This window comes from Parasteatoda tepidariorum, chromosome 4 (genome assembly GCF_043381705.1).
Source record: "Parasteatoda tepidariorum isolate YZ-2023 chromosome 4, CAS_Ptep_4.0, whole genome shotgun sequence".
NCBI classification, from domain to species: Eukaryota; Metazoa; Arthropoda; class Arachnida; order Araneae; family Theridiidae; genus Parasteatoda; species Parasteatoda tepidariorum.
This window is the reverse complement of record NC_092207.1, coordinates 73,235,188-73,255,923: the sequence shown is the minus strand read 5'-3', so window position 1 is coordinate 73,255,923 and position 20,736 is coordinate 73,235,188. Positions and strand designations below refer to the sequence as shown.

At 29.2% G+C, this 20,736-nt stretch overlaps 1 protein-coding gene across 1 annotated transcript in view; it reads right to left on the bottom strand.

The window, feature by feature from the left end:
* LOC107439628 (follicle-stimulating hormone receptor) overlaps positions 1-20,736 on the bottom strand; it is a 148,462-nt gene that overhangs the window by 19,672 nt on the left and 108,054 nt on the right. Inside the window, exons 6-10 of the mRNA XM_021147262.3 lie at positions 16,695-16,760; positions 10,568-10,636; positions 8,269-8,343; positions 5,876-6,228; positions 3,202-3,378 (exon numbers count right to left, since the gene is read on the bottom strand). Coding sequence (XP_021002921.3) covers positions 3,202-3,378; positions 5,876-6,228; positions 8,269-8,343; positions 10,568-10,636; positions 16,695-16,760 — 740 coding nt within the window. The remainder of the gene's footprint in view (positions 1-3,201; positions 3,379-5,875; positions 6,229-8,268; positions 8,344-10,567; positions 10,637-16,694; positions 16,761-20,736) is intronic.

Genomic DNA, 20,736 nt, shown 5'->3' with positions numbered 1-20,736 from the left:
GATAATTAATGTTCTAAGAAAATTATCAATGTTCTATCGAAGAAGATTAGTAATGCTAAGAAAAGAGAAGAGCTGTAGACAACGAATTGTATTACCCTATAATATTATTACTATGTGTTAGTCAAGCATTAGTGAGTTAGCAAAGAATATAAGAGTTAGAAATAAGAATTTTATTTTTCAACAAAAAATAAGAAATTATATAATATTATTTTTAATTCTTAAAAATGTTGATTCCTTCTTCTGCTTTTAAATTTCATGTTTCATGCATCTTTTCATGCTTTGTGTGTTTAAATGAATTTAAAAATGACATACTTGACAGTTCTTGACGTAACGCGAAAAATGATGTTTTATGACACATGATTGATTACTGGAGTCTATTGTGCATAGGTATTTGAATTGGTTTTACGATGAGATCTTCAACTCTAAGGTTTTGTATATTTTGACAATTTTAAGTAAAATTGCGGCTCATTAATTTAAATAATTTCTTTACATAAGGAATACTTAGAATAATTTTTGTAATAAGAGTGTGTTTATTTTGTAGTAAGAGTGTGTTCAACAAACAGTTATTGTATAATAATAATTAATAATAAATAATTTGATTGATGAATAATTTAAGTGCCAATTTCATAACTGAAACGTTCATAGATAGCTTAATCAAAAAATGCATATTTATTTTGGTAAGGTTAAAAACTGCCCAAACTTTATCTTCATTACTTCTGATATTTCTGGCATAATTTTATGATCAATGTCTATGATTATATGACCACTTCTGGCACAGTTTTGTGATCAATGTCTATGATTATATGACCACTTCTGGCATAGTTTTGTGATCAATGTCCATTATCATGTGACCACTTCTGGCATAGTTTTATGATCAATTCTGAAATGCCATATGAATATCAATGTTGTTTTAAATTTATCGATAATTGTCATAACGATCGAACATGCATTGTAAATTTTCCTTTGTTTTTACTTCATTTTTCAAAAAACACTGTCTTTCTTTTATGAAAATTATTTTTTTTAGTTTAACAATTTAGACATGAAACTACAACACTAGAAAAACAAAAACAAAAATTGAGACTTTTAAACATTCCGCGAAATCTATAAATCAGGCTGAATTTTCAGTATATATGTATATATATATATATATATATATATATACTTTTTATAATTTTCCACGCTTTAACAGCGTGANTATATATATATTATCTTCTGAAATCATGAGTTTTTAATTAATTTATATTTTATTCTTAAATAAGTTTTTGTTTGAAAGCATAATACTTAAAAAAAGTAGGAATTATAAGCGTTCTTTAGTAATTCAGGAGGAATAGAGCAGGAAAATTTTTTCAACTTCTGCGGATTTTTTCTCGAAAATTTATAGCAATAGAATTATGATTATATTGTTACTTTTTTTTATTGAAGATTTTCTCTTCTCTGTTTTTAAATTTTTAGATTTTCTCTTCGCTATTTTTCTTTTTCTGTTTTTAAATCTTTTAATATTTATATTCATAATGATTTAAATTAGCAAAATTTGATTTGGATAAAAAGGAATTTTTTTTATTATTTTTAATTTTTTTTTATCGTTAATTGCGAAAAGCGGATATTTTTCTTAAAAAACTCTAAAAATGATCAAAGTTGAATTACATTTCTTAAGAACCTGATTACTAAATTGGTTAAATTAATTTATTACAAACAACTTGCTAAAATTGAAGAATAACATCTGATATATCTCACATATTCCATTAAAGTGATGACTTTGTTTTTGTCACGGTTAGGAAATGTCTGAAAGCAATTAATTTTTTTAAAAAATTAATTAAAGTTAATTAAAAGAATCTTCAATATTTACTCTTCCGCTCTACTGAGTTCAGTGGCAGGAAAATAATAATTCCGAATAAAAAAATCCCACAACAACAAGCACAGTTCCATGTTTTTATTAAACTCCTGTGAAAAACAAGTCTTTTTGCCAAAAAAATTTACTGACTTCAGTAATTAAATGTAAATTCTTAGTATGACACCTTGATATAGTATGTATGACATATATTTTAATTATTTAATTTTATATTTTCAACAATTATTCAGTAATTTTATTTTATATTTTCTTGCAATTATAATTAAATTATGCTTATTAAGATAGTTTCGTTACTTTAATCTATTAATTTCCCGTTATAATTACGAATTTGTGAACTCTATGGTGAAATTTCATGAAGCCGCTGAACTTCATAAAGTTTGGTTATAGAAATTATACATAAAGGAAAAAATTGTTATTCTAGCGACTGGCTAATCGGGATTTAAACTTCCAATACAGACTACTCATATTTCCTCCACTCCTTATATATAAGAGAAGTTTGTACATCTTACAGTCCTCCATTGGTTAACCTGGACTGCCGGAAAACGTGCACTTTCTCAAGCAGAAATGGGTGGCTGTGCCACAGCACTTCTCATCATCACCAAGTACTATTCATCTTTCTCGCTAGATGACACCACCAGATCAATTCAATTTAGCCACATTGTATGGTTGGATGCTACTATGTCGTATGGCTGAGTTGTTGAAAAACTCAACCAAAACTAAAAATTGCTGATTTACTTTAAAAACGTTAATGAAAGGCTTTCTTGAGAAAGGCGTCAGGTTAGATCCGGGAAAGCTACTGACTTTCAGTGGAAAGGTTTCTAAATTATTAATTTTCTTGTTGTTGCAAGAAATGCTGCTGGAATAAATTATGCTTATTAGCTACCCGTTATTTTTCCAGAATATCCTGGAGGAATATTCCAGTGATGATTGAGATAGATGTACTGATATTAATCACAATTTCCGTTTACTAATTGTAAAGTTGCTGATTTTTAGTGGAAAGGTTTCTAAATTTTACGATATATGTACTGATTACAGATACATGCAGATTGATGATAGATGTATTGATTACAATGTCTGTTTTCTGACTGAAATGTTACTGACTTTGGAAAAGTTTCTTAATTCTTAAAAAAAAATTCTTTTTTTTTTGTCAGAAATGCTACTGGAGTAAAATAGGCTTATTAGCTACCTATTATTTTTCCAGAACATCCTGGAAGAACAGGGTAAGATCATGATAGATGTACTGATATTGATTTCAATATCTGTTTGTGCTACACTCAATGCCATTTTCTTGTTCGAATGTGAAAATCTACTGAACTCATTTGTTTTGCACTGTAATTTTAAATTCTTCTTACCTTCTATACCTAAGTCTTCATGATCACTCATTTGGTGGTTGTGCGTGTAATAGTCTCCAACAATTGGATAAAAGTTTCCTTCTTGATTAAACAATTCTTCTAGTTCTTCCCAGTCATTAGTTTCATTGGAATGTGGAGATGGAGTGTATACGATTTGACCATAAACAATATCATTATCTGAAAATATACTTTCATATTATTTAGAGCAACCCTTAACTTAAATAAATCCTTAAACAATTTAAATGACCATTAAAAAAGTTAATTCAGTAGTGAAACAAAATAAATGCATATAAAAAAAAGTTTCAGTAGTGGTTTAAGCTTATGGATCCTGTATTATATCATTAAGTCTGAACCCAATATTCACGGTATAGAGCGATATAAAACATAAAATTGTAGATGTTAATAGATCCTCTGTTGGGGTGCTGGTGAAGTTTGAAAATGGGGAAATTAATAAAAACATCAATAATGTCGTCTGGAGAGATGATACTTTCGTATCCCGCATGCCATGGGTTTTAAAAAATTGTAGTCCTACGATTGGAGTGCTTGAAACAAAAATATCTATTATATATAATTCTCTTACGTGGCTCCCAAATTTTGGCTGTATTTCTTTTCCGCCGGTGGCAACGTTTGCTTTGTTTTGAAAACACCAAAGCATTCTGCCTTTTAATGATGTGTTTCTGATCTAATATATATAATTCTCTTACGTGGCTCCCAAATTTTGGCTGAAGTACTTTGTACAACTAAATAAGATTCTTTTCACAACAGTTAAATATTTACTTTATTTTCTTCATTCATAGAGAAAACAGTCGGCAAAGAATTCTGTTAGGTTAAAAAACATTTCGCTAAAAAAATAACGAATTCTAAAAGAAATAAAAATAAACAACTTAAAAAATAAAAATGCTGTTGCCAGCCATAGAATTTTTTGAAAGTTAACTTAGCAACATAAATCAAAATGACATAGAAGCGCAACTAGATCAAAATTATGATACCTGAGCGCTTGACGTAACAAATCCTTCAATTCTAAAAGTGTTGTATCGCCAAATGCCCAAATTAACAATTGTGTTCTTAAAGAAATTCTATAAAAAGTTTTAAATAAACAACCTACTTCTACAACTGCTTCTTGAAGAACTTGGCTCATTGATTAAAAATATTGTTTTAATTTTACAGTACTAACTTTACTTCTACTTTCATTATTGCTATGACCCTCTTTCATTACATTTTACAACTTCATGCTAAATTTGAGGACTTTAAGTTGTTTTGTGGTTGAATACTGACATTTAGAAATGTGTACATAAAAAAAATAATATTTAGAGGTTAAGAGTTGCCTCAGAAAAATTTGAATTGTTGACATTGAACTTAACAATGGAAACAATCGTTTTTGTGAAAAATTGAATTGTATTGTTGACATAAAACTAAAAATATTGTGTTTCAACTTAACAATACTACCCTAATTTATACTTTAGAATTGCCTCGGAGAAATTTGAATTGTTAGCAATGACATAAACAAAAAGTTTTATTTTAACTGACAAATACTATATTATAATTTTAACTTTTTCTATGACTATACTCATTTTCTTACTCTTTTCTTTGTTTTTTATACATTTTATTTTTTTGTGATAAAATAAAAAACTTATAGTTGTTCTGCTTCTGAACACTGATGAAAACACAAAATGATGGGCTTCATCAACAATCAAAAATATATACATTTATTTTACAAATTCCATATTATTAAGGTGGCGCCCTTCAGAGAATTAAAAATACAAAATTATCTTCATCAAAGCCGATGCTTTACATCCGGCGTTCAGTGGCAGACTACTATTTCATATTGTTTTACAACACATGGCTTTAGCCCTCTGGTGGGAAAGACTTTAAAACAAAACTTACAACAGTTACTTTTCTCAACAACTGAAATTTAGAATAGTGTGATTAAGAAAAATATGTGAACTGTTTGCAATTTCAAATTAATATTGAAATGTACAGGTTTAGAATTTTCTACAGTGAAAAGTTTTCGGAACTTCAGTATTCAAAAAAGTATACAAAAGCTAGACGTTAAGAACGTATCCAATGAGCGAGCAAAGCGAGCATTGGATTGCGAAGCAATCCGAAATGAACTGCGAAAGCAGTTCCGGGGGTTGGTGAGCGTTAGCGAGCAGGGGGCGAAGCCTCCTAGTATTTAATAAATCCCTTGAAAATGATCTCATTTTCTAATCATCAGTGAGTGGATGAACCAAAGAAGTGGGTGAATGAAGACGTGAATGAATGCAAGAGTGATAATTTACGAACTTCAGGAAACATGAATGAATAAACCAATGAGTGTAAAACAGATTGACTGAAGAAATGAATCGAGTGAAGTAATGGTAGACTGAACGAATGAAAAAATTAGAAAGTAAATGGATAAATGAACGAGTGAATGGGTAAACGAATAAATGAATAACTGATTAATTGGTTGAGCGATAAGTTAGAGTGCTGCAAAAAAGAAAAAAGATGGAGAAACAATTTTTCAGTTAATAGGTGAATTAGAGAATAGGGGATTCAATAAACGAATGAATCAGTGAATCAGTTATTTGTTGAATAAATTAGTCAATTTGCAAATAATAAGAAAAAATTCAATTTCGGTACTTCAATTTACGATTTTATTTTACTTTTAATCCAAAGAAATAAAATACAATCATACCACTTGAAGTTTCCTCTGAACCATCTCCAGATGATATGCGTAAATGTCGACTTTTGCGAATAGCGGGCATTGTGGCGTGCAACGGTATCTCATCAGGTATGGTAGACGAACAGTACGTTTTGTCGACGTCTTTTCGAAGAGACTGCAGACGTTGGTATTCTTCAGGGTCATGTTCAATGGGAAACTTAAAAGCGCAGCAATGGTACGGATAGGTCAAACGGGCTTCCTTGATTTCTGGAAAGTGCAACACAGAAGGAAGTGTCCATAGATGGATTGTGTCTCTCATGTTTAAAATTTCTAATGTGTCCAGTCCTTGGCTGGGGAATTTCCGTATGCTTGTTTCCGACACATCCCTTTAGAAAAAAGAATAACAATGTTAAATTAAACTGTGTGGGATCCTTTGCTTTAATAAAGAACAAATGACTTTACACTTAAAGAACGAAAATGAAACAACCATGTCAACAATGGTGCAGTAAAAAATTAAAATTTTTTCACAAGTGAGATTTTAAAATTCACTATTGATGTAGTTTTGTTGCTTACATCGAAAACAAACAAGTTTTCCCGAGTGACAACTGAGTATAATATGAAAAAAAGCACAACTACTTCCACTTACTGGGAATAACATTTACCCTTTAGTTTAATTAATAAACTGAGTTTTAAATATGTTTACTAAATTCATAAACTTTGGTAAAACAACAATATAAATTATTTCCAAAGGAACTAGACTAATACAATTCCAACCTGGCGAGTAGCGACTTATAAACAAGACACTTCGTTTGATGCTTTTACTTGTTGCTAGAAATCAGGTTCGCAGAAAATGCTGTTTACTAGTTAAATTTAGTAGGAATAACACGATCTGTGACGTAGGCTATAGTATACCCAATTGGATTTCATTAGTTTTGGTAGAGCAGTGTTATCGCTAAAGTACACATTGGTCGAGAAGGGGTATTAATAGGGCAAAAAGAGGGTTGAGTCCCCAATTTTAATATCGTGATAACTAGAAGACAGTGGAAAGTGATCATTATGGAGAGTGAAAAAAGGGAGCGTAACTGTTTTATAACAAGCTTGTTAAGTCACAATAATAACTACAATATTATTTTTTAAGGTAGATGTGTTGCCTTGTATTTATTAAAACCTTTTAGTTTGAGTTAATTGGGATGTAGTCAATTAGTGCTAATTTAATACATCGATATCTTATTGGTTAGTATCAGTGAATATAATTCCCATACCATCGTCCTTATCATTTAAGCAAATGCTTTTGTGAACTCTTGTAAATTGTATGCTTAGTTGCAAAAGTAATGCTATCTTTAACTGAATATGATTTTTAATTATCGTTCAATAGTTTGACAATTTTCATATTCAAACGATATATTTATAGCAATTAATATTTCATCTTTTTTCCAGAATGTGTTTTCCGAATGCTTTTGTAAACCTTTCGAACGTAATAGCGTGGGAAGTTATTTCGAATAACACTATAATTTCCTCGTCAAACTGCATAAATATAACTTAAACTTTCATGTCCCTAAGCGCTTCTGAAAACCAGAATTTAAAACTACTAATGGCCATTCTCTCTGCCATAAATCATTATCAAACTAACGCAATACTACTTATCTTTACAGTCTGTTAGTTTGCGTACAATGCAATGATTTTTTCCTCCACTCACTGTAATCATTCCAATAGATGCATGCCTCGTGAAAATTGAGAACTTAACGCTTCTGTCACACGAAGCCTTCTCTCCCTACTTGCTATCGCGATATTTTTATTCTAGTTCATGTAGATAAAATTTTATTTGAGTGGAGATGAGTTTTTTAAGGTAGGTAGGTACTTTAGTAACGCTGTACTAGAGCTGCCCCACGGGCTATTGGCGACGGAACATCTCTGAGCCGACGTCTCATCCGAAGACCCGACATCGCAATTTGGATCCTCTGCAGAGAGGTGGCTTTCCTGCTTTGGTAGCCAGACGACCTGCACATAAAGTCGAGCAATTTACGGTAGAAACGTTTAATAAGGACCGATACCACTCACCCTCGGTCCCTAGGCAGGCTGATCAAAGTGGTCACCCAATCGCTTACTAACAGCAGCCAGTGTTTTGCTTGAATTCGGTGTTCTACTGGGAATCGTGTATTTACGATCAGTACCACTGAGGGACATGAGTCTTATAAGAATAAAGCATTAAACCAAAATAAATTACGTCTTCCAACTCTATTTAAATTTTTGATTTCATTTATTAATCGTAAATATAAAGTTTAAATGCCCTTTTAACTTTCAAAAAACATCAAGCGCATTTTCTAGAAGAGCTCCTAAGTTGCTAGCTCCATCATTGCTCTTATGATTCTTTAAATGAATAGTTTTAACACTCTTAGAAATGAGACTGTTATAAATGATATACTCACAGAGTTCTTAAATTTTTAATTCCGGTAAACGCCTCATTACTTATTAGGCGAAGCTCTTTGTTACCTTTCAAGCTCCTGTAAAAAAACATAATTATAATCTAAGATTAAATAAGTATTACTTCAACCAATGCAAAGGTTGCCAAAATTATTGTTCGAACACAGACGCTCAATAACGCCTTGGTGCAAAACTATAAATTCTATATAGCTTATACATGTTTGAAATACAAGAGTAGAAACAATAGAAACATTTTTTTTTGTATTTTGTTGCATTTTTCTTTGTTCATTGTTGCTATTAAGCATGCAAATTTGTCGAAGATTTTTCATCTCAATGTAGCTGTATCTTTCTCTGTTGCAAATGAGTCAGCTAAGTAATTCTATATCGTTTGAGAGTTATGCCGAGTTGCACAATAGAATCGAAATTTTACGCGTAAGAAAGAACTCAAGTTGTAAGCTAAGTAATTCTATATCGTTTGAGAGTTATGCCGAATTGCGCAATCGAATCGAAATTTTACGCGTAAGAAAGAACTCAAGTTGTTAGCTAAGTAATTCTATATCGTTTGAGAGTTATGCCGAATCGCACAATCGAATCGAAATTTTACGCGTAGGAAAGAGCTCAAGTTGTCAGCTAAGTAATTCTATATCGTTTAAGAGTTATGCCGAATTGCACAATAGAATCGAAATTTTACGCGTAAGAAAGAACTCAAGTTGTTAGCTAAGTAATTCTATATCGTTTGAGAGTTATGCCGAATTGCACAATAGAATCGAAATTTTACGCGTAAGAAAGAGCTTAAGTTGTTAGCTAAGTAATTCTATATCTTTTGAGAGATATGCCGAATTGCACAATCGAATCGAAATTTATGCGTAAGAAAGAACTCAAGTTGTTAGCTAAGTAATTCTATATCGTTTGAGAGCTATGCCGAATTGCACAATCGAATCGAAATTTTACGCGTAAGAAAGAACTCAAGTTGTTGCTGACTACTGTACAAGCAACGAGATTTCATATCTTATTATTAGCGTTATGTCTTTCAAAGTTCGAAAGATAATTTTGGGACATCTGTTTTATTGTTCATGTTGCAAGAAAAGAAATTTTCTTGCGATGAAAAACAATCCTCAATTTATTTTAAATACATTTGAATCATGTAAAACATATAGGGATATTTTACAAGTATATATGCAGGGTTTTATATTTTTAGAATCTTTGGGAAATATTAGTGAAAAACAGTCACATTATATGGGTCATCAACTATTATTTAAATCAGAAAGACTAAACCCTTCTCAAATTCTGACCAATTCTAAATAAAATTAACCGTTTGCTTACGGTGCTTAGTAGGATGAAGTGATTCTGGTCCACTTATCGTACTATCCGAAAGGTTAATAAAAAATTAGATAGAGTGTGTTAGCGATTTTCTTGGCGCCGGCTGGGATCGAACCAGGGACTTTTGAGACAGTCGACATAAGTTCGAACCACTTTAGGAAAGGGTGTGGAATTAGATGCTGTGTGGTTGTGAGTGGTTTGCCATTTCATTTCATTTAATGTCGGGACGTTGAACGAAACGATTGTTTAAAAATTGTTGGATTCTCTTCTTTAGGCAGTTTAGACTCGGTATTTTCTGGACTCGGTATTACTCGGTAAACCAAGAAAAACCTTATTTTCGTAAAAAAATGACGCGCACAATCTTTAAAAATTAATGGCAACTATCATTTTGTCAAAAGTCGGGTAGGGCTGCCATCCGTCTAAAGGGGGAGAAAGTTGCGTGGTTTTATAGTCGTATACTAGCATACTCTTTCCGAGAGAGCAATGTTGGGATTAAAATCATCTAAAACCAGTTTATTTGAGGATCTCTTCGTTACTCATTTTGCTCACAAAAATGAATGATCAGAGTTAAAAAATAATAGAGAAACATGTTTTATTCATTTTTAAAATATATATCAGACCGATTATAACGGTATGGCTAAATAAAGAAAAAAATTATTAAGATTGATTAAGAAAGAAAATTTATTACTCAGTAAGGCAATAAAACCTTATTTTCGTAAAAAAATGATACACACAGACACACCTTTTTAAAATTGATCGCAAATGTTATTTTGTCAAAGCGTCGAGTAGGGCTGCCATTCGTCTAAAGGGGGAGAAAGTTGTGTGGTTTCATAATAAGCATGATAGCATACTCTTTCCTAGAGAGCAATGACGGGATTAAAATCATCAAAAACCCGTTTATTTGAGGATCTTTTCGTTATATTATTATTATACATTAGACTGATTATAACGGTATGGCGCTAAATACGGAAAGAAATGTCTTACAGTTTTGCTATTTGGGAATCGTGGAAAGACCAGTCTTCTATTACTTCTATAGAGTTATGATCCAAGACTCTGAAAAAAAAGACTTTTTATCTTGATTGTGTTTCAGAAAATAAACATATTAGTTTCTTTTAAAATTTTTATAAAAAGCAATTTTTTTCAAAAACAAAATCATCGAAAAAATAGTTTCAAAATCGCACGCAAATTATAATGAGTTATTTTTGAAGTTTACACTCGAAAATTGATGTTATATTATGTTAATAAACTTCTGAATTAATTGATGAAAAATTATGTTATTAAACTTCTTTAAAATAAACGATTAAAAATTTTGTTTCTCTAAGTTAATTATTTTAGCGTAATCCTTTACGCATCTATTTGACTACACATTAGCTATTCAAATTAAATTATTTTTTATGTGTAGTTCTAATTCAATTTTTAGTTGACACAGAAATTTGCATTTCTTAAACATATAATTAAATTATTAGCTGCCGAATATTCCTGAATTTTAACGGAAATAATATTCTAATTTCTAGGTTTCGTAAAATTTGTCAAGAAAGTGACAATTCATAAGAGAAACTTTAGAGCTGAAAATAAAAAGGCTAAATATCGCGAGAAAAATAAATAGAGTAGCGAACATATTCATATCCTAGAGGCTGTATTAGAGAAGCTGAAAAACTCTCTAAATCTCTAAGCAAATTCATGAGCTACCTGTTCGAAAAGGCTTGTAAATTGGATTGGAGAATGAAAGGAATAAATAACTGTCAAAAGCAGTAAAACCAAGTAGTATCTGTGTTAATACAAATAAAACTGGTTCTGAAATCGAAGAGATGCATAGTAGATGTTGAGATCAAATGTATAAATATTGCTAATAAGCTAATATTTTTAAAAATATATCTTTGATTAAATTATTATGCTCTCTACGTTAGCGCATAATTAGATAAATGTAGTACATTTACTTTTATAATGTACATTTCTTATGACTTTTCTTTCTGCAACATTTTCCAAATGGAGATTTTTACGTATATTATTTAGTCTTTGGCAGATTTTGGTCATGCGATGTTGAGTTTACACAAAATTTTCATAGTTGTGAAAATATATAGTATTCAGGTTTTGCACATAATCTTAAATCAAGTATTCTAAATCTATGGAAAATGTTGTATAACTTAAACAATTAGTTAAATTTTGGTGAAATATTTTTTAAACTTTGCCATGAAATTTTTTCTATGTATTTAAAATTTTGTTACATTTATATTGTAAAACTATAATAGCTTTATTTCTATAATAGCTATATAACCATGATAGCAAGTTTCGTAGTTATATAGCTATTACAGGCATATATCTTACATAGCTATTATAAATATATATCTTATATAGCTATTATAGATATATATCTTATATAGCTATTATAGATTTCATAGTTATATAGCTATTATAATAGCTATATAACTATGATAGCACTAGCAATTGTAGTAAGTTTCAATCATGTTTTGTAGATTTTTTCACATATTTTCTTTTATTTTTTGATATCTAATAAACAACGATTAGATTTTAAAGAACCATCATAAATCACATTTTCTATAAATTACATTTGTATTAATCACATTTTATGTAACCCCTTCCTATATTATTTTTCTCGTTTCAGAAATTACACTAAATAAAATTATTTGATACTGTATATGATTATTGATTATCAATTCTCGCGTTTCAACAACGATTGTTCCACGACAATAAGAAAATCACTCAAACGAGTAATCGAAATTAATTTCAGAGAAATTAGGTAATTATTTTCTTGCCTTTAAGGGATGCTTTTAATATGAAACTAATTTTTGCATTTATACCTTGTTTAAAGATTTATTTATACTTTGCTATCGATAAAATTGAGTTAATATGTTTCTTATATTCATCATGATTAATAATCTAAAAAAATTTTGGACTTTATTTGTGAGTTTATTTTTCGACCACAGGAAGTCTAAATTTCTTGTAAATATACAAAATTTATAAAAATGATTGAAAACTTAAATAACATGCTTTACTATCGAAATTATGTATGCGTTATTTTTGCATTATTCTTGAGGTATTCGATGTAATGTGTAAGAATATTGATTGAAAAAAGTGTTTTTAAGTTCTTGTGTTCTTTAAAAATCCAATTTTTATGCTTTCCTTATAGTATATACGCGAATTAGAAATTTTATTTTTTTAGAAAATAAATTCTAAGGGATACGTTTTGAATGCGTCACTAGCTCACGATTTCCACGATGATGTAAAATTCCTTTGCTCTTGTTTTCGTTTGTGTTTAGTGCCGTTAACAACACCCCCGCACCACCAGGGTGTGGTCGTGCGGGGATGAACCAACACACGCTCAAAAAAAAAAAAAAAAAACATTACAAAAATTACAATAAAAATATTGATTTCTCAAGTATAGGATTTTTTTAATTAACTTTACAAATAATAATTACCCTTAATTAATCTTTGAATATAATTATTGTGAGATAATGAGTTATTTTCTCGTATAATTAAGATAAATTTGACTTCAATGTGATAAGTATAGGTAAGTGGATGCAATGTACAATTCAGTACCTTTTCTAAATTCCATCTCTCCATCGCAATTATTAATTTATATTTAATTTGAATTAAAATGATTTATATAATATAAATAATATAAATTATGGCATAAAAATTAAAATAAAATGATTGTAAATACCCGAATGTCTCTTCATTCAGTTTTTTGTTTCATGTCATTCATTTCATGTTTATAAATCCACGTTCATAAATCTTCAGGCAACCACGAACAACATAAATTATTTGAATTAGCTTTTTACTGTCTACTATTTTTTCCTGTAATATTTATATTTTCTGTTTAAATCACCAAAGGTTTTCTTTTAAAATTAATACAACTCAGTTTTAATTAATTCATATCAAAGTGAATTGCATTTAAAGTGTAGCTACGCAGTGATTATATTGTCATAGTTTTCAAAACATATTCAAAACATCTGTTAAATTATCTAGATAGTGAAAATGATATACATGAGATAAAATCGGAAACAGTTCATGATTATTATGACCTGGGCATTTTAGTCTAACTATTGATATCCAATCATAATTATTAAATTTAATAATAATATCTATGTAATAGATGGTGCTGGATTGGCAAAAAAATGCGTGGTACTTAATTCATAATCGCTATTTTAACACTATTAATTTTACTTCGTACTTCGTTGATAAATCTATTATATATAATTCTCTTACGTGGCTCCCAAATTTTAGCTGTATTTCTTTTCCGCCGGTGGCAACGTTTGCTTTGTTTTGTTTACTTTTTGAAAACACCAAAGCATTCTGCCTTTTAATGATGTGTTTTTGATCTAATATTTATAATTCTCTTACGTGACTCCCAAATTTTGGCTCAAGTACTTTGTACAACTAAATAAGATTCTTTTCATAACAATTAAATATTTACTTTATTTTCTTCATATTTCAGTCGGCAAAGAATTCAGTTAGGTTAAAAACATTTCGCTAAAAAAATAATGAATTCTAAAAGAAATAAAAATAAACAACTTAAAAAATAAAAATGCTGTTGCCATCCATAGAATTTTTTGAAAGTTAACTTAGCAACATAAATCAAAATGACATAGAAGCGCAACTAGATCAAAATTATGATACCTGAGCGCTTGACGTAACAAATCCTTTAATTCTATAAGTGTTGTATCGCCAAAAGCCCAAATTAATAATTGTAATTTTAAGAAATTCTTTAAAAATTTTAAATAAACAACCTACTTCTACAACTGATTCTTGAAGAACTTGGCTCATTGATTAAAAATATTGTTTTAATTTTACAGTACTAACTTTACTTCTACTTTCATTATTGCTATGACCCTCTTTCATTACATTTTACAACTTCATGCTAAATTTGAGGCTTACAACACATGGCTTTAGCCCTCTGGTGGGAAAGACTTTGAAACAAAACTTACAAAAGTTACTTTTTTCAACAACTGAAATTTAGAATAGTGTGATTAAGAAAAATATGTGAACTGTTTGCAATTTCAAATTAATATTGAAATGTACAGGTTTAGAATTTTCTACAGTGAAAAGTTTTCGGAACTTCAGTATTCAAAAAAGTATACAAAAGCTAGACGTTAAGAACGTATCCAAAGAGCGAGCGAAGCGAGCATTGGATTGCGAAGCAATCCGAAATGAACTGCGAAAGCAGTTCCGGGGGTTGGTGAGCGTTAGCGAGCAGGGGGCGAAGCCTCCTAGTTCTATATAATTCAAATGTAGTTCATTTTTTTTATTTGTCATCAGGTACAAAAATATTTTTTCAATATTAAAACTAATATTTCCCCTCTATTAATAGTACGTCGCATTAAAAAAAATATTTATTAAAGCAATTCTTACCATTTTTCAGTAATTTAGCTTAAAAATAAACAAATTTAGTTTTAATAAATAGCTTTTTAGCTTTCTTCAAAATAATTCAGTTTTTATTAATATTCGATAGAACTGTTTTCAGCTAATGCAAATTGTAAAAATGTCTTAATTGTAGAAATGTCTTAATTAAATTGTAAAAATGCTTTAATTAAATTTACGGAAAGTAATAATTGCATTTCTAAAAATGTAGAATTAAGATCGTAGAATTTAACTGAGTCACAATTAATTAAAAAATAAATAAGGATTAATATTCGCGAAAAGTACAATTTAGAAAAGGCTTCTCAAAATCGAACGGAAATGTGTCAAAATAGCTCGAAAGAAAATAATTGTTGATTTCGGAAACCCTATTCAAAATTGAAACAGCATGTACTCATTTTTGAACAAAATGCATTGTATAAAAAGTGATGAGGAGGGAGAAATGTGTGAGAGAGATGTTTGTTTTCTGGAACCGAATCCAAGGTAGTAGGATGCTCTAATTACCATAGTTGTACAACTCAGCCCAGAAAGAGTGAGAAAGCTTTATATATTTTATTCGCTTAAACGTTTAGACATAGCAAAATAAGCGAAAAAGGGACAATAAAATTACCGATCCTCAGACTAAACTATTGGGATCACAATTTCCAAATTGTAGCCATTTTTACCATTAGAATTGGAAATTCGAGTAATAATGTGTCATTGTGGTGGCCTCTATAAAACTCTTTCTATCTCTCAATAGGGTTGTACAGTGAGGCAAAAAAATGCATAATCCTGAATAACTTTTGATCTAATGTTCGGATCTTCACGTTCTAGAACTCAATCTTATTGGCTCAAGGGGTAAACTCGAATATGCAAATTAATTAGAGCAAACGATATTTTAAGTTACGAAATCAGACACAAAAACGTACTTTCTTTGAATAAACATACCTTTCTTTTTGTTGACAGATTCGGATTTCTGTCCCCCAAAATACAGAGGGTAGCCGCAATCTGGGAAACATAGTCCCAATAGTTTGGTCAGGTGAGCAGTTCAAATTTGATCCTCTTAATATTAGTTTTATTTTTAAAGTATTTTGCCATATCTCGAGAGTTTTTTAAGCGAATCTAAAGGTAATTCCACGCAAAAAATAAATTTTAATAAATATTTATCATCTTTATTTATTTTATTTATAATAATCGAAATAATTTTGAATTCTAAGGTACATAATTTTTTAGATCATTTTAAAGTATCTAATTTTACATGATAAAACGAAAAAATTGACTGAAATCGGTTAAATAATACCCCATAACTTTTTTAATTGTTCAGACGACGGTTTTTAATTATTCAACGTGATGCGCTTTTTTTTTTGTCGCTCTGTACAAGTATGGTGGTTAAAGCATCCTACTACGAACACCGGAGGTTCGAATCCTTCTAGCCTCCAACAAACTTTTGACACATTTCTTCTTCCACATCCTATTTGAGACTATAAATTTTGTTCAAAAACGAGTATATGCTGTTTAATTTTTTAACATATGGACTTTTCAAATTTTATTTTTCGACTATAAATTTTTTTGGAGCTATTTTGGCAAATTCTTGAGAAATTCTTTTGAGAAATTCTTTTTTAAAGTGTCTAGGGAATTACACTTATAAATTTTTTTATTAGTTGAAATTTCATATTCAATAAACAATGTGAAACATAACAGATATTGTAAAAATATCATCGAAATAAAAGTAAAGCATTGATTTTATTTTACTTACAAGTTATCTGCTTTTACTTTGACTGAATGGGACGTTATGTTTCGTATCCTGTTACTGTCGAAATCACTAAAATGAGACAACAGGTTTTATCAAATATTCAGAAATAAATATTTTCACATCGAGTATTACAATAACACTTTCTTAACCATGGCAAAACACTATGGTCTATTTACAAACGGATTTCCTATTACAACGGATAAGGCCAATTTACAAACGGATTTCAGAGTTGTTTATTATAAAATGCTTCATTCAATTAGCCACATTTCAAACTTTTCTACATTTTTAAGAGAAAAATCTAAAAAATAATAGCTTAAAATTATGTATATAATATATATTTAATATATACGCAAACGCTTTAAGTTATACGATTGGATAAAAAGCGGCAATTTCGACAAAAATTGTTAATTTTTTCATTGTTTATATTTAAACTTTTGTACTTAAGGTTATTAAATCTTTTTAAATTTTTGTTTTCCGATATTTAGAATCAAAGTTGTAGTTATTTTTTCAATGCAATGTGATACAGAAATGCGATGGGATGCCTGCAAGAGACATAGTGTTGGGTATCTCAATCCTGATTGGTTGTTGAAACGTGGCATTTGTTCACGTTATCAACTGATCTTTGCATTCCAATTCGAGTAAGCCAAGCCCACCTAGTATCAATTATTTTAAGTGCCATATTCAATATTCTTTCACAAAGATTTCTTTTCCTTCACTGTATATTTCTTACTCAACACAAAGCCAGACACGAAGCCATGTAGAACATAAACAAACTTATTATGCATTGAAGTTTACAGTTACACAAAACAAAAATATATCACGGTTACAATGAAATACGTAAACAAATAATAAATCTAAGTTAAGAAAAAGACATAGACGAGAAAGAATTATATTTCAACAAATTTGATACATGATACGGTGCTGTATCTTATTAACTTCGCGTTAATTGGCATTCTAACTTATGTGAAGAAATTTAGCTCAACTTAAAACAGGACTTTTTCCTTATAGGCGATCAACTGGCGCTGACGTCATAAGTCACATGTGTGGGCATTCGTGATCTTCATTTTGAAGTGGAAGTACCCAATTACTTCTTTAGATGCATTTTCAGAAAAAAACTTTAATTTTTAGAATATCTCTTTACGTTAACACACATTACAAAAATTTTTTTAAAAAAGAATTCTTTGAAACTTTGTTTATAGATTTTATCAATATAACCCATGTTTTGGACTAAAAACCGAAGTATAATTAAGTAGGTTTAAGTATGTTTAAAATTTTTCTTTTGAAAAATCAATACTAAACGATATATTTGGTTTCATTTCGTTGTAAAATTGAATTTTTTTAAAGAATTTAGTTTAAAACACAGGTAATTTTATTGATCTAGGAAAAAATTAATTTTGATATTTATAATCTAAAATTTGTTGACGTTACGTAAAAATATTGTTGTTTTAATGCTTAAGTGTGTCTTTATTTAGAACAAATATTTTAAAAGATTTGTAATGTTAGGTTCCTTGCTTACCAAAAAATAACTATTTAAAAAAAATTGTGCCACCCCCATTTAGAAAACGTAAGCATATTAAAAGAAACGTCTTCTTATTTTTTTTTTACTGTTACCTTGTGAATTTTATTGATAATAATTTTTTTTTTACATTAAATGCGTCTATTTGCATAAACAGTGAGATATAAATATAATACTTGAGATATCGTTTAGAACGGCTGTATTACACAAAAGCACATATCACTGTATCCAATTAATGTAACGTATTTAAATATATTCAAATATATAAATGAAATTCATAGCTCTCTAGAGCAGTGATTCCCGAATGGTGTTTTCAGAAAGTTCTATTATATACTTAGTATTTCGATTGCCTTTATGAAATTACTACCTTTATGACATATTTAAAATAAAATGTCAAAAAGAGAGAAATGAAATATTTTTTTAAAAACATATGCAATTTTTCTAAGAACAATAATGAAAAATTATGAAGTGGAAATGTATTTATAAAATATTGCCATAGTATTTCCCATTGCGCTTTTCAAATCAAAATATAATAATTAATTCTCCAATGAAGAAATATGTTTCCGTAATTACCGTTTTCAAAGTTTGTAACAGTTCTATTTTTTACAGCAATATAAAAGCAAATTTTTTTCTTGATTACATTTATCTCTGAGTCAGCCAAGTCCACTATCAATCATAAAAACTATTTTAAGATTATTAATTAATAAAATGATTAAAAAATCTCCTTCATCCTATTAAATATTAAAAAGTCTGAAAGTCAAAATAAAGTAGTTTTTTGATGATTAATGCTTACACTATTGTCTTTAATTACTTTAATTGTGAAGTCAAGGTTCCACCGGAAGAAGCTTCATTATTTAGGATTCCGTTGCCGAAAAATATTTAGAACAACTGCTCTGGAGATAAAGCCAAGACCTCTAGCATGGTAGTCCGATGTATTAACCTCTGAGGTACTGTTTAACGTATATTTAAGATTTATAAATTGTAAAATTAAGCTTGCAACAATGGATTAGGGGTTAAGGCTATATGACCTAACACTTACACGATGAAAAACATTTTAACTTGTGATCCAAAGTGGTCTATTGTGATACCAACAGTATAAGAATAAATTTACTGAAATTTATGTAGATTTTAAAAAAAGATCTAAAGTAAATTATAAATTTTTAGACATTTAAATCTTTCTTTCTTTTATAACATTTTGTATTGTTGAGTTAACCCTTTAAGGCAATTGGGAGATCGGTGTCCCTTATACATATTTTTTTTCTGGTGCTCAAATTCAAGCAAAAATACATTTTGGTATTTTTTAATTTTAAAAAAACAGACGGATAGTTTAAAAACAAAAATCTGTTAGATTATCGGAATTATATTTGCGTTAAAATATAAAATAAAATAAGTAAGTGAAAAAAAATTTCTTATTCATATTCAAATATTCATTAATAATTGATTTTGCATATTAAAGAAATTTCAATGAAGATGGACTGTTTCTATTAGATCTAAATAACTGCAAATAAGTTCAAATTTGAAAAATTATTGCTTAAAAGTGAGCCGTGTTTTGGAAGATTTCACCTGTAACGCAGAAACAGACACCGGTATTTCCTGTTGTATTTTATAACCTTAAATTATTACAATTCTAAATATAATATCTTTCCCTTATTTTGACCTAACTCAATACACAACAGTAACAAAAGTATAAAAAATATGTTAAATAAATATTCTGCGTCAAGGGGTTAAAATAACGAAATACGAATTGTTTTACTTTGCATAAAGACGATAGTAATGACATATTTACCTAAAAAGGGTAACATATTTAAATGACGTTTTGAAACGATAAAAGAATAATATTTTGAAACAAAAAGTATCTGGAAATCATCTATATGTAATTGATGAGTTTTGACAGCTAGTGGAAAAATACCAACGATCTTTACTAATATCCACCTTCTGCTTCTTTATTTTAGTTTTTATATAAAAAAGACTTCTTTCTATTGTTTAAGGAAAAATAAACATAAAAATCGACTGGGCTAGCGAGAAAGGGACTGCGTTTGTGATGCAAACACATCAAATAAATATATGTCAATATCTCATACATTAAAACCAAAATGGAAGGAATCTGCAAAGAATTTTTCAGTTAGTTATAACAGTTCTAAATTAAATTTTGCATTAGCATCTTTTTTTTATATTTAATAACACTCCATTTAGTGCAACATCCGTATTTCTTAAATATGTTTTTTCCCTCTAACACACCGTTTTTAGTAACGCTTTTCTTTTAAGAATATCTTTGATTTTTTTAAAGGGAAAAAAGGAACTATTTTTGCTAGTATCGTGGTCATTAACTCTTCAAAATTGTTTAAAGCAGTTATCGGCATGCAAGTTGAATTCTCGAAAACTAGTATTGGATATTTATTTAAAAGCAAATAGCTGAAACCACTTAGCAGTTCAAACTACAATGTTGAAATGGGAAATTTAAATATTTATTTAAATGTAACTCTAATTCATTCTACTTCCTTTTTGTGTGTATATATATATAAGCATTGA